The sequence below is a fragment of the Schistocerca nitens genome, chromosome 1 (assembly GCF_023898315.1).
Source record: "Schistocerca nitens isolate TAMUIC-IGC-003100 chromosome 1, iqSchNite1.1, whole genome shotgun sequence".
Lineage (NCBI taxonomy): Eukaryota > Metazoa > Arthropoda > Insecta > Orthoptera > Acrididae > Schistocerca > Schistocerca nitens.
Genome location: NC_064614.1, coordinates 1,008,066,973 through 1,008,082,732, shown reverse-complemented (window position 1 = coordinate 1,008,082,732; position 15,760 = coordinate 1,008,066,973). Strand labels below are relative to the sequence as shown.

At 39.8% G+C, this 15,760-nt stretch overlaps 1 protein-coding gene across 1 annotated transcript in view; it reads left to right on the top strand.

The window, feature by feature from the left end:
- Positions 1-15,760, top strand: part of LOC126195538 (actin-interacting protein 1) — a 177,767-nt gene that overhangs the window by 133,062 nt on the left and 28,945 nt on the right. The window contains exon 12 of the mRNA XM_049934165.1: positions 5,650-5,808. Coding sequence (XP_049790122.1) covers positions 5,650-5,808 — 159 coding nt within the window. The remainder of the gene's footprint in view (positions 1-5,649; positions 5,809-15,760) is intronic.

Below are 15,760 nucleotides of genomic sequence, written 5' to 3'. Positions count from 1 at the left end.
TATTATTCCCCCTCCCCTAACTTCAACAAGCATTGTACAATAGCAGGCTACTGAGGGAGCTGGCATTGTGGTTGGCACACTGGACTTGTATTCGGGAGTACAACGGTTCAAACCTGCATCTGGCCATCCTGATTTAGATTTCTCGTGATTTCCCTAAATCTCTTCATGCAAATGCTGGGATGGTTCCTTTAATAGGGCAGGGCCGAATTCCTTCCCCATCCTTTCCTAATTTGATGGGACTGATGACCTCACTGTTTGGCCCCTGCCACGAATCAGCCAACCAATGGCAGGCCCTCTAGTTAGATGTAGTACCTTATTTGACAGTGACTTGACTTACTTTTGCTTTAGTAGCTAGAAGAAAGTATCCCACAACTGTAGGTTTCATTGAGCACAGATTGTTGTCCCTCACTTCTGCTCAGTCTTCCCAGTGATGCATGGTCCTTTGCCTTAACAGCAATATTACTATGACAAGGGGGATTTAGCTCTGGGCTAAGGCAGACAGATCTCTTTTCACATGAATCTCAAATGGCTTTGTAACCCATGAATGAGTGATTTTTGGATGATATTTCCCTGGTTGGTGCTGGATTATATGGAATTTAAGCAGCTGTGGATCAGATAAAAATGGTTGTGCCTAATGAACCATGAGGAGTTGCTGTGAGATGACCAGTGGCAGTTGTAGTGCAACATGAGACTATCCAAATAACATGCTTTATCATTGTCCTCTTCAGCAGTTCTGTGGTGTGCTCCTCCCAGTTGAATTTATTATCAAGCTGTAATCCCAAGAATTTAACACTGTCCACTTCTTCTATCTTCTTGTCATCGTATGTTGTGAAATAAAAAAGTTTCTAATTGTGGTTTCATTGCTGTCTTTTATTTTCTTGAAGCTGTGGACCAGCTACATGACTGCCTTCACAGGTAGCACTGCTTTTGGTGGAACAGTTGATGCCAGTGATCGATCTGGAATAGGTGATGTGACGGTGGGAGGATGTATGACAGAGGTCTTGCGCCTAGGTCTGTGTGCAGATACAAGCCATGAGGCAAGGGCTCAGGAGCAAGGGTGGAGTAAGGATGGACAAGTATATTGTATAGGGTCAGTAGGTAGTGGAATATCACTGTGTGTGTGGGGGGGGGGGGGGGGGGATAGTGAGCAGGATATTCCTCATTTCAGGTCAGAACAACAGATAGTTGGAAACCCTGACTAAGAATGTGATTCTGTTTCTCCAGTTGTGGATGGTATTGAGTCAAAAGAGAAGTGCTCCTTTGCGTCCAGACAGTATGTGGGAGGTGGTAAGGCACAGGAGATGTTTTTCTGGCCAAGATTGTGAGGGTAATTTCATTCTCTGAAGGCATGAGTGAAACCCTTGGCATATTTGGAGAGAGACTATTCATCACTACACATGTGATGATCTCCAGTGGCTGCCTGTGTGAAAGGGACTTCGTGGTATGGAATTGGTGATAGCTGCCAAAGTGGAGGTATTGTTGGTGGTTGGTATGTGTGATGTGAATGGAGGTACTAACATAGCAATCCTTTAGATGAACACCAACATAGAGGAGGACCAAGTGAAGTGAATGGGGAAGAAGGCATTGAGGTTCTGAAGGAATGTGGTTAGGGTGTCCTCACAGTTAGTTCAGGTCATGAATATGAATCAGTTGAGGAATTGGGATTTTGGGTCATTAGGAAGGATTCCTCTATACAGTCTGTGAAAATGTTGGCATATGGTGCCTTGCAGGTGCCTATTGCTGTATGGTGGATTTGTTTGTAGGTGATGTCTTCAAAGGAGAGAGTACTTTTGGGCGAGGAGATAGTTTGTCATGATGACCAGAAAGGCTATTGTGGGTCTGGAGTCAGTCGGACATTGGTAAAATTAGTCTTCAGTAGTGGCAAGGCCATGAGCATTGGAGATGTTAGTGTAAGAGAGGTGGCATTGACAGTGATGAGCAGGGCACTGGACGTTAAAGGAACAGGAGCTATGTAGTGTCAGTTTCAGAAGGTAGAATGTGGGAAGTGGTGAGTGGCAGCGGCAATGTTGGTGAGGGGCAGGGTAAGGGAGCGACTAACTCAGCATGAAAGGCTCTGGGTTGGACGTAAGGATTTAAGGAGGGACTGGAGATCCTACTAGATTTAAGGATTGGGATGGCTGTGGCAGAGTTTAGAGACAGACATATCTGAAAACTGATGGAGTCCCTCTGCCAGGTATCCCTGAAGTTCATAACCACAGCAGAGGAGACTTTGTCAGCAGATAGGATTATAAAGTTGGGATCAGTTTTTAGGTGGTATAGTGCGATCCTTTCTTTGGCTCTAAGCTTGGTTTCCATGTTGAGAAATTTGGGGAATGATGGTGAGGCAAATTTCAAGGTTAGGAAATTCTGGAAAGTTACCAGGGGATAATATGAGGGCAGTGGGGATGGATCATGGTTAGCTGGAGGAGTAAATTGGGTAAGGCAGAGTTCAGTGTTAATTTTGGGTTAAATCTGACTGGTAGCATTGATGAAAATAAAGTTTTTCCACTGTAATGCCTGGGAGAAGGAGAGAGATTAGATTAGATTAGATTTACTTTCATTCCAATTGATCCGTAGTGAGGAGGTCCTCCAGGATGTGGAACACGTTTGAAAAACAACAATACATGACAAATATTTACAACAAAAACAAATAAGCTAATGTACCATTCCACAGGTCCCAAGTGGAATGATCGTCATTTTTTAATGAACACTAAGAGTCATTTTACAAATACTAATGCACTGAATTTAAAATAAAAAAGTTTTTTTTTTATTTATAAGGTAATACAACTACTGTAATACTTATTTACAATGAACACATTACTGCACTGAAATGGTGCAGAAGTTAGATTATACTAGCACACACACACACACACACACACACACACACACACAAATTTTCAATGAACACATTACTGCACTGAAATTGTGCAGAAGTTATGTTGTACTTATATACAAATCAGTTGGTTTTACTAAGAAATTCATCAATGGAGTAGAAGGAGTTGGCCACCAATAAATCCTTTAGGCTTCTCTTAAACTGAATTTCATTGGTTGTTAAGCTTTTTATGGCTGCTGGCAAGTTATTGAAAATGTGTGTTCCTGAATAATGCACACCTTTTTGTACAAGACTAAGTGACTTTAAATCCTTGTGAAGATTATTCTTATTTCTAGTATTGATTCCATGAATTGAGCTGTTGGTTTGAAAAAGTGATATATTTTTAATGACAAATTTCATTAAGGAATAAATATATTGGGAAGCAGTAGTTAGTATCCCTAGTTCCCTAAACAGGCTTCTGCAGGATGTTCTTGAGTTCACACCACATATAACTCTCACTGCACGTTTTTGTGCCCGGAAAACTTTAGCTTGGCTTGATGAATTACCCCAAAAAATAATCCCATATGACATTATGGAATGAAAGTAAGCATAGTATGCCAGCTTTTTCATTTTTAGATCCCCTATGTCTGACAAAATTCACATTGCAAACAGAGATTTGTTAAGACACTTCAGCAGTTCTGTGGTGTGCTCCTCCCAGTTGAATTTATTATCAAGCTGTAATCCCAAGAATTTAACACTGTCCACTTCTTCTATCTTCTTGTCATCGTATGTTAGACATATACTCTTGGGACACCCCTTACAAGTTCTGAACATCTTTTAACAATCCCAGCAATAAAAAATTTGGGAGCGTGTCAAAATGTAATGCATTTGGAAAAGATTAGTATTCCTGTGTGACTGTGGCTTTAGGGGGAAAGGTTCTGATAGTATTTTGGACCTGTTCAGTTTCTGTGTTCCATATGTTGGTGTGAAGGAGTTTCTCAGAGTGTGTCAAACATAGTAGGTCTGTGAAGCAGGGTTGTCTGCTATGAGGAGATGGGGAGGGAGGTTTGATGGAGGCTTTTGTAGAGTTGGTATGTATTGGCAGTCCAAGATAGGAGTAGGACGTGTGCAATTTGGAGAGGTTTTTGAGGTGGCATTTTGCATAGTGTCTAGTTCCTGGAGAGCAACAGATTCAATCCGGGAGATGCGTGAAATTTGGGATTGCAGAGCAAGAGAATTGCACAGATCATGAGGAGGTATTACAAGGTGGTTTGGGCCTGATTTATACAGTTTTGCAGGACTAGGTTGGTGAGGGCTTCAGATTGATAGGATTTGAATAGATAGAGGTCATTGTGGAGGGAGGCAGTGCAGCTGGAGATGGGTAATTTGTTGGTCAGGCTATTTGGAGTGTGGGGGGGGGGGGGGGGGGAGGAGAATCCCATTAACTAGGCAACATCGCATGAACAGTATTTGTGACTGGGTTCTAGTATGAGTAAGGAAAATTTCCGTTATTGGTGCAGATGAAAGGATCAAGGATCCATTGTGAAGGATAAATGCTTTCTATGTGGGAATGGCATCTAACAAGCTGCCTGTCTGCGTAAATGTTCGTTACTGAAATGTTACTGAGAGACTGCTGGACCGCCAGTAGTTGAAAATGCTTCACAACATGATGTGCTTCACTTAAATACTTCAGTGACTGCTTCACAACCAGTGACATTTGGAATCTTCCTACCAACATCAGCTTTTCTGAACTGCACAGATAGGAACTCTTTTTACAACATATCCTCCTTTCAAAATGGTAGATAGTAGCAGTCAGTCTGTCATTGTTTCTGTTCTAACTTTATTAAAGGAGATCCAGTAACTAGCCATTATCAGTGCAGTATTTCAGAATTACTAAACATTCCTTAGTATGTCTACACCTGTTGTTTGGGTTCCTGTGACAGTACATTAAAGACTCTTTAATGAACTGTGACAGGTGTAGTTGTACTAGAGTATGTATAACAACTCTGAAATACTGCGTTGATAATGGCTGGTTACTAGCCGAAATCTGGATGTGCTCTGATAAAGCTAGAATGGAACCGATGACTGATTGCTGCTCTCTACCATTTTGAAAGTCCTATCACAGTTGTTGAGTGCATTCTGCTCTTGTAATGGAAGGTAATTTGATATACTACTTTCCTTTACTCCCCACCTCTGGGCCTCAATCTTTGCATGTCCCTGTCCTCAACCTACTTATGCTTCTCATTTGTTTGGAGGAGGAAGAGGAGGAGGGGCGGCAGGGGGGGGGGGGGTGGCAACATGCAGATCGGAAAGAGGGCAGAAAAGAGAAGGTGGAAAGACTAGTAGGTGTGTTGGTGGGATTTAAGAGTTGTGCAATGCAGTGAAAAGACCAAAGTTATTAGCCAGTGAGGCTGCAGCAGTTTCTTTAGGCTGACTGAATTATTTGGTGCACATATCCTTTTCATGTTGTTATTCCATCCTGGATCTATCCTTTTCATATTGTTATTTTTACAGCCTGAACTTTCCATTATTTGTGATAATGAATGCTTATTTTAAAGGCTCATTTGGCAAATCGTATTATGGAATGTTAAATTTTGCAATTACAACATAGCAAGAGGAACTGTACTTTACAAGTTCCTGTTCTTCCCCAGGAAAACAGATAGTAGTTAATTAATAATTCTGGGAAGATTTGTAGTGTAGACATAAAATGTTTGGATTTTTAGGATACTACATGATTCAGACAAAATATGTATCTGTGGAATTATTTATTAGAATGATATATGCTGTCTTGTATTGTTATTTATCCAATGACATGTTGTTTGGAATTAATTTTTCAGGTTCATATCTATGCAATGACTGGTGCTAATCTGAGTCCAAAGCTTGAGTTGTCTCATCTTGGGGCATTGACAGATTGTGCGTACTCACCTGATGGCCAATATCTTGTTGCTTGTGATTCTAATAGAAAGGTCATCCTGTACAAGTTGCCAGATTATCAGGTAAATACAATAATTATTTTGCTTTTAAAGATTAACTGAGAAACCCTCCAAGGGGGCTCCCAACTCTTTTGTGAGTGTATGCATTTGGTCCCAAGCCATTGCAGTATTTCTTTCCTGTGCTGCAATATTACTCTCTGACTATCTTTTCTCTGTTAAGTCATGTTCCTTGTGTTGACCAACTAGCTTGTTTATAGGACACTGATTAAAACTTTTCCCACTTTATTTATTTTACACCATTTATTTAAATTAACTGATGTTTGTTCCCCACGTCCATGTTTGAACTCCACCTTTTCAAATTTTTTTACGGAATTGTGGGTTATGCAGCAGAGGTCACCTAATAGCCAGTCCATATGGAGGGTTGTCAGTTCCCCATGCAGTGGTAGCCCCATGACTACGCAGGGAACATGGTATTGATGCCTGAGCAGTTCCTTCCCCAAGCACTCATAGGAGTAGATGCATGTCCCTTTAGGGTTACTGGGACTTCAGACAGTAGGCAGTGATTCTCAAGACAGCCATTTCTGTGGTTGGAAGGTGCCCAGCAGAGAGCCCTAGTGCACAGTAGGTACCATCATTATGGATATCTTGTGCAGTGAAAAAACCAAAGTTATCTGCCAGTGAGTCTGCAGCAGTTCCTTTAGGCTGACCGGAATGCTTCAGTGCAGGTCAGTATGACCCCACTCCTTGAACACACTGGAAGGAAACCAGATTCATGAAACTGCAGAAATTTACTTCCCTCAGGTCTTGATTTACATCCAGACTGATGGATAGAGCGTTTTATATATTAAGCTGATGTTCTTTGTAGGTAATATTGAAAATGTGTTTGGAGAAATCTCTTGCCTCAATAAATTACAAAATTGTTCTGTCTTAAAAAAATTCTACTCAGTCCCATGCATTAATCTCTTGCTAGAAACTTGCCACAACACCAGAGAAGAGCCTGAATTTGGAAGAGAATCTGATTTTTCACCAGGACTTAATGCTGCCGACAGATGAAGAATTGCGCAAATACTGCAGAAATAAGAGTTCCACTTCGTGTGCCGATTATGACACTGTCCACCAGGCAAAAAGGTTCACGTTAGGGCAGTTATCCTCACTTTTGAGCGGGGTTTGCTTCGTGAAAAAGTCAAAATCATTGTTTAATGTTGTTATATGTTGGCCCTAATTTCCAATACTGAAGCAGAGCTTTGGACATATATGCATGAAGAACCCAATTTGTGGAGAGTGAGGTCAGCTACTTCATGATAACTCACCATGTGAGCATAAACCATTCTGTATCAATTGTGGAGACAGTCACCCTCCCCTATCCTCAAAGTGTGCTGCCCGCACTAAGGAATGTCTCAAACTGACTTTCATATTTTGAAACCCAGGAAAAGTATAATCGCTTATATTTCATCCCAGTGGTATTGAATTTTGCCATTTCTGTGGCTAAGTTAAGCAGTACCTTGAATACTTATTCCCTGCACTTCCTCAAAATCAACCTCTGATTGTCATACAAGTAAATTGGGGAGGTATTCCCTCCCATCTTGTTGTACCTAGGTCCTCCCCCCCTCCCTCCCCCCCCCCCTCCTTCCATTTAGCCCTATCCTCTTGTGATTCCTGCAGCACCACCCTTGGGGACATCAACTTCATGTTCGCAGCCAAAGAAGTAGTATCTTCCTCTGGCATCTACTGGTAACCTAGTATTATAGTGACTTCTGTCAGAACCATACTGGCCCCAGGAGAGCATCTGGAGGAGTCTGTATGTTTGTTTGCACAGATGTCATTAATGAATGGATTCCCCTCCATACTACTTTGGAAGCAATAACATGCGAGGGTGAATGACCCCAGCAATCACCATTTGCAACATTTATTTACCCTTGAGCAGGCAATTGTGTATCATGACATCGTCACCTTAAACTGACAAATCCACTCCCCTCATTCTCTTACTTGGGGATTTCAATGCAGAGCCCCCTCCCAGTGGGAACTATCGCATTGTATGGGAGGGACTTTCTAATCTGCAACAGTTATTCAGAACCTATGAAGGGCCCTGCAACATATCAAGCAACATCTTCTCTGATTCCCCTGATCAATTGTAATTGGCTCCATTCAAATACTAACCACCTGATTAAACATAATAAGAAAGAGTGCTGGAAGTGCTAGTCTCCTCCTTGGGAACAAATGCTTCTTAACCCAGGCACAGTCTAAACTCCATTGTCTACGGGGCCACTAGATCAACAGCTGTTCCTGGTTTCCTTGATGATGGTATTTCTATTGATTTCAATTGTTGCTGAAGATCTCACAGGCCACTTTGCAAATATGTCAGTATCCTCTTCTTACCCAGCTACCTATTGAAGATAAGTTGAAGACATCCCTACCCTTCACTCCCTGTAACCCTAAATTATAAACTGAAGTTTTCATGACTGTGAACTGGTTAGGCTCCAGAGCTGTCTTACAATACAGCTTTAGGCCATGACTCAGTTTATAATCGTATGGTCAAACATCTGAACACGACTGACTACCGCTATTTACTGGAGATCTTTCACTATGTTCAGCTAGAAGATGTGTTCTCTTCATCCCAGTCCTTAAACCAGGAAATAACTATACATCACCAACAGCTACTGACAGATTAACCTCACTGATGTGCTCTGATACCTTCTTGAAAGGACACTAGCACACTGTTTTTCCGTATTTTTGAATCATGAGGCTTTTTGTCCCAGAGAGTCAGAAGTCACACATGGTGCATGTGCAGTGGCAATTATGAGCACAGATGATACAGATTATGTGAAGTGCTACGTTCTTTTATATAAATGATAGACTCCTGTCTTATTTTACTAATGAAATATTTAAAAATTGTTAACACAAGGACTGTGTTCTGTTAAGAGGACAATGCATTGGTGCACTCCATAGTGAGCTGTCACTCAAAAATGGCATAATTGGCCAAAACTATTATCATGATGACTAAATACATTTAATAACAGTCTAGGCAGAAAATGTCCTTTCTAAAATATTTCAGTACTATGGACACAAGTAAAGAGAAAATGATAAGTCTTGGAGGGTGAACCATGCCATCCCTAAATGGCACTGGTCTTGTTTCTACTAGGTGGTGGATGCTAGAAATATAATTTGCCAGCACCATTGGCTATGTAGCTGTCGGATCCACTTCATTATTGTTGAGGAAGACTACTCACTGGCCACTTTCATAAAAGTGCCATTTACTGACTACTTCTGATGGAAAATTGGGATACTACCTCTGTGATTTTGGCACACCCAAGTTCTTCTCTGTTACACTACTACCGTCCTCCAATTTCCTAGCTATTCAAATTACCCGATTGTTGACCCCAGGGAAAATACCCAGATCAGGCATCTAAACTGGATGCACCTGGAAAATCCTCATACCTACCTGCACTTTCTTTCTCCTCAAATGCACTCACGGAATGACTCCACATGCTCTCCGCTGTTGTGTACCCAGACCATAGATTCTGTTAGACCTTTTCCAACATAGCTTCCTCTCAGTTCTCTGAGAAAATCGGCACTATTCTTTTTCAAAGGAATTGCCCTGCTGTTCGCCTGAAGGATTTCAGGAGAACTATGGAAAACCTAAAGCCAGTCAATATTGGAAAGTAAAAGAAAAGAAAGGGGAGGGGGGGGGGAGGTATGATTATCCCATCTTTGTCCACTGTAATCTTGTCCTCTGATTGTAATTACATCATTGATCAAATGTTAAGCTTTAATCTTATTCCTTTCTTCACGGTCTTGTTACTTTTTCTGTGTTAAAATGATTGCTTTGAAACCCCAAATGAAATGCTCACAAGAAACAACAGTTACAACTATGAAGTTAATATTAAAATTTGTTCTTAAATTGTATGCGACTGGTCCCTTGCATTAATATTGTCTTGAACTCATAATGGTATTAATGACCAACTTAATTACCAAAAAGAAAGAAATTTACATGGTTTATATGAGTGCTGATTTAACACATTGTATCCATTCAACCTAATAAAATGTACCAGTTAAATGATAATGGTAAGAGCAATAATTGTAATGAAAATAATTTCATGATAAATCCTTGTATCATATGTTCGATATTTCAGTAGTAAACTTTAATTTTTCATGTCATTCCTGGATAAATTAAAGACAGTAAGTATATAACGTACCAGAGACGAAAAATGCAAGTTGCATGTTATAACATCTTCGTAGTTCACAGCAAAATCATCTTTACCTGAAGTATCAAAATTCTTTTTTTGTTCCTAGCTGTTGTAATCTTTTTCAACAAATGGCTTTAATGTGATGCATGGATTTTGCTTTTTGCACTTTTTGATGTATGCTTTTATGCAACCTGACATAAATATGTAAAATTGGTGCCTGTATTGACTGGGGCACCAGTCATTTACACAGAAATCAATAACTGGGTGTAAATGCACTGGACCAACCTGGAAATATTGGAAAAACGCAGAAATTTTTTCATCTGGGAGAAAACCGGGAAAAACCTGGGACTTTTTAAGAATTATGGGAATTTTTCAGTTAAATTTTTGTAAGTTTGACTGGTAGGAACTGACACTCTAAAAAAGAATATTACTATATTCCGCTACTGCAGCTAAAATAAAAATTAAGTTGCAAAGGAAATGTGCCATTTACAACAGCAAAACACAGTGCATGCACAAGCATCTGCCACAGCAAAATGTGTCAAAGGCTTTAGGATGAAGGTGCAATACTTCATAACAAAAAACTGCTTCTGATGACAATGATGTCACAACTGTTTGCATTAGGTTCGTGTGAGCATTTGTCAGCAGCTTCACGCTCAGTTGAGTCGTATGTGAGTGTACCATCTCCTGCATCTAGCTATTTAAAGTACTGCTGTTAACTATATTGGCAGTAGCAACAGGCAGCCATATGCTACCAGGAAAAAATTTTCTGGAGCACCCAAGCTGCCACATTTGCACAATCGCAGAACAGTCTGAGCTGTAGAGGGGAAGGGTTAGCCTCCACATGACCCATGTTGACATTGAGTGATCTTGCCGTTTCCGCTTCATTTACAGCTCTCGTGTCAAACGAGTACAAAATGGCTTTCTGTGGCCGAGAATTATCGAATGAAGTAAAATATATTCACATAATTACGGGAGGCTGAAATATGTTATTAGTTTCATTTTCTTATTTCCACATATTTGGCATTCAATCATTAATCAGTTGCCTTGCAGAACAATGAAATTATTTTTGTTGGTTTGCTAAAGAAATTTGGCTCTTATTAATCTTTTCCACTGAGGCAGTCAATTTATTTGAAATAAAGTGCTTCATTCCACACTGTTGGCTAGCTTCAACTGTTTGCTGAATTTAAAGTGCATGTTTTCATCTTCTGGCACCAACGGAATTCTGCCATAGTAAAGAACCAAACATGAGATAATACAATGGTGGTGTTCCAAGAAAATGTACATCCCAAAAACTACACTGAAAAGCGTAATGTCAGGTTGGGGCCTACTTCATTGTGAATCTGGACATACAAATGTGCTCTTTAAGTTGAATTTTGTATTTTAGTATGGTTTACAAAAGTATGATGCTGTTGGAGTATCCCGATGTCCTGTTTCTTATATGACACGATGTAAGATCTCTTAATGCTTTATACGTACAAACACACAGGCTTCCTATGTCATCGTAGCTGTGCATGTGCAGCAAAAGATACCCGTTTTCTGGTGCTCTCTGGCACTATTGGAATGAACCTATTGCCAACAGGTAGCAGGAAAATATTGCAAATGGTAGTTTGAAAAGTGTTACTTTCAGAGTAAATTTCCTTTTACACAAGGTGAATTACATTATATGTGAGAATATGTGGTGAATTTCTTAAATCACAGAGCATTTGACTCTCACTTAAAACTTAACACTTTGAGGGTCAGCCACTTAGAAGAATTTTGAACCCAGAAAACCAGACATTTATGTCATTATTAAAATTTCACTGGGACATTTGTGTGATGTATCTGTAAGCATTACACACGCAAGAGAAGACCAATATTATAAGTGAAAGCTTAGCTTTTCTTGTAGCTTATTAATCTTAGAGACCAATATTATATGAGAAAGCATAGCGCTTTTTTTATGGTTAAACCATTAACTTTTCCTATTCGTGTGTTCACGCTACTTAACTGTAATGTTGCTTTTGGCTGACTACATTATGTGCCCTATGCTCCGACTATTTGGTGTCATCGGTTGGCGAGGTCATGTGACGTGGGCTATGATTGGCTTACAAAATCACAGCACAATCTTGTACTCTCTGTTTCAATGCTTCAACACTAACATGCTGTTTTTGGTGGAATTTGAATTTAGACTTTTGTAATACGAAATATGCATAGTATCATAATACAAAATATGCAGTGTACATGATGCTGCACATCAAAGATCTGTCAAAAACTTTGTGTGTGTGTGTGTGTTAATCTTACCCCATGTTGGTAGAATTCTGGATGCTATAAATATTGTAGAGATACATCCCACGAACATCAGACTGCATGTTATGCACGTATTTTCAGGCTTGTTCTGCTTGCTGTATTCCCATTACTAAATAGCTAAAAAGGATGTTCTCCCATTTTAGATGAGTAACATTTTTACTAATATGGTTATAAGGGTATAACTAATTACAGAGGCTTGTGCAGTAGCATTGAGCAAGGCTAAAATCAATCTCGGAGAATGAGCAAACTGTGAAACTTCTTGTTCAACCCATTTTTTAGTGTGGTTATGAATTTCCAACCGAGGCATCAAGTATTGTCCTTTTGTGTATTCCACTATGTCACATTTGTGATTCATGAGACTTTGCTATGCTTTTCAGTATTTAATGTAACTGACACACAGTTTTGAACGAAATTTTATAATGAATTTATCTATACAGTACATTTAATTTTTAATCCATAGTTAAAGGGGAAACTGCTTTTAATACCTCACTTAATTAGTCAGTGTGGTTGTATTGGAGTGGGAATTCCCTTACTACTTCCAACCGAAAAGCAAACTTGACCAGGCAGTTGAGAGGAAGTCCCACACTTTGAGGAGGAATCAAACCTACTAAAACTTGACAGTATCACTTCCATTGAGCGTTGTTACAGATTGAAGCCAATTTTATTGAATTAAGAAACCCCTAGATCATAAAGTGATGAAAGCCTATCCTCTGTTTATCGTTGCAGCCGTATAGTTTATTATTATATCCATTTATTCTACACCTAATTTGGAAAGCAGCTGCACAATGTGCAATTGAAATTGAGACAACTATGATTATTAGATTTATGAGTAGGTAATACACACATGTTTGTAACTGTTTTTCAACATAGTCACCTTAGCGATTGAGACTTTCTTCACCATTGTGCAGCTTTACAAAAAATCTTTCTCCTGTTGTTCAACCGTGTCATCATGTTGCCCTCCAGTTCTTCATTTGAAGAAGCCATAGGTTACAACCAGCATTTTAGCAGAACAGTATAAACATTGCATACAGTATGCATAGTGTTTCAAAGCAACCATGTGTTGTCATCCTGGTACATGAAGTTGCTCAAACGATACTGCTGCATCTGTGGAACTCCTCCAGTGATTACGTGGAAGGCAATGGATTATCCTCATCACAGTGTGGATATGTCAACTTCCATTTCTTTTGTGTATGATGGATGTGGTTGAGTAGCATTTCGGCTCAAAGGAGGAACTTCAACGCATATGGCTCAACAGGCAGGGATTGTGTTTTTGCAGAAAGGAGAGGAAACCTGCTTCACCATTACATTGTATGTTTCAGCTAACTCAGTGATTGTTCAAAAATCCCCAACAGGTTTATATGGTGTGTGCTTAACAGTTCTGAAATTCACTCTTGTTTTAATTTGAGCCTTTGACAGATTGAAAAATATGGTCCTCATACTTCCTTGTCACTTGTTTTGTTGCTGCACATTTTTCCACTTAATATTTTGTGTGAGCTGTGAAGCACACGTGTTAACATCATTTTGACCACTTTCCTACCTGTAATTTTATGAATAGTAGGAGAAATAATATATGCTATCCATCACTCAGTCATACTGCAGTACAGAGAGAGGTGAACTAAGGAGCTATAATTATCTCTGCGCAATTATCCAGTGGTTTGAGCAATTTAATAGTAATAAAATTAACTCCAAATTGCACTCAATAACACACACAACAGCTTGGTGTACTGGCCCTGATGGACCTCAGTATCTCTTGGCTGCTGTGCCCTCCTCTGACAGTGGCATTGTGTGGGTGCACGAGGTCAGTGCACTACTCTCTTAGTTGTTGGGCTTCCCAAACCTTGGAGAAACTACTTCTTATTGAAGCAGCTTCTCAGTTGCTATCGTGAAGCAGAGTGCATCCTGTTCCAGTCCTACCACCAAGGAAAAATCCTTGGCAGTACCAGAATTGAACGTGGATACTCCACATGGCAGATGGACATGCTACAAAGGCATTTCATTATCACCCATAGAAAATGCCAATAATCAGCTATCATTAGCTCAGTGCCTACAGGAAAAGTGTAGGTAAACTTCAACAAAAATCTTAAGAGTGGTCTCAAATCAAATATAGAAATACTGAAATAACATCTGATTATCACATCAAAAAGAAAATGCAGAATTGATTAATCACTTTTGGGATCAGACGGTGATTGGATGACTAAAAATGTCGGATAATCAGAGGAGAATGAAACATGTCATTTACAGAGCTCAAAATGATTTAATAAATCAAAATTGAGTAAGAAAAATTAGATTTATAACAAAGAAACAGGAAATTCTCAGTCAATGCGACACCTGTTTGAATGGCTAATTTAGTAACTGACTCACCTTTGTCAAGTCTGTGCTGAACATTTCGTTTCTGTTCACTCGTGCACACAACATATTTGTTTTCTAACTTGTAGCCACTTTTAGCCACTCGGAATGCCTTACACTTCTTAAGCCCAACCTACAAAATTGTACAAAACTACATTGCAACTTTGAAATTAAAAGTAGTACAGTAAAAAGCTTCATACACAGATAAAGCAGGAGATTAAGGCATATAGTAAAGTGAACAGTACAGTAGCACAGTAGTCTGTCAACTGAGTGTGTGTGAGGGGTGTGACTCAGATGGACACCTTTTGTGACAAGAGTAAAATCAGTCGATAACACTGGCATACTGTTCGGTGAGGAGCACAGATGGATGATTGGACACATGATTCGATAGTCTGATGAGTTGTTTAATCGAAGGTCAGATAATTGAGGTTCTTTAATGATGGCGAGTTTCTGTGTTTAGGAAAATTGAAGACAGGAACTGAATGGACAGCAAAATGATAAAAACAAGAGTAAAAATAACTTGGTTTGCTTTTGGTACACTAATTCTACTTTGCAGAACAGATGACATTGTCTCAAACAAGTTTTACAATCTGTATTAATCATATTTTGATTTATTGCAGTTAGAATGGGCTTTAAAACAAAAATCATTCGACGACTTGATTGTTAGGGAGCACTAGGGAGCTGCACATTGGTAGTTACAAACAGTGACAGGGAAACAAATAAGTGATTCAGGAAACAAACTCGAATGAAAGATGTTATTGTGACAGTTATGAAATTGAATTTGAATAAATAATTGAGGAGTAGTGGAAACAACTCACCAAATTGTAGAAGCACTGAGCTGTCGACAGGCGACAGGCAAACAATAAAATAATGAAAACTTTGCTAGCTTTTGGATGAATATCTGCACGCGCGCGCGCGCGCACACACACACACACACACACACACACACCACACTTGTACAGCTCATTGTGCTGGCCGAACATAGAATGCTGAGGCCGCAATTTGGCTGGTAAACTGGGATGAGGGTTGTGGTAGGTAGAGGGGGAGAGAGGCAGGGAAGGAAGGGGGGCTGAGGAGGGTTAATTGGTGGCTCAGGGGGAGGCAGCAGTTGTGAGGGATATGAATGCAGGAGGGAGAGGCAGCAGATGAATGGGATTACGCACCTCCCATATTCCCACTGTCTGGGCACAAAAGGTCACTGC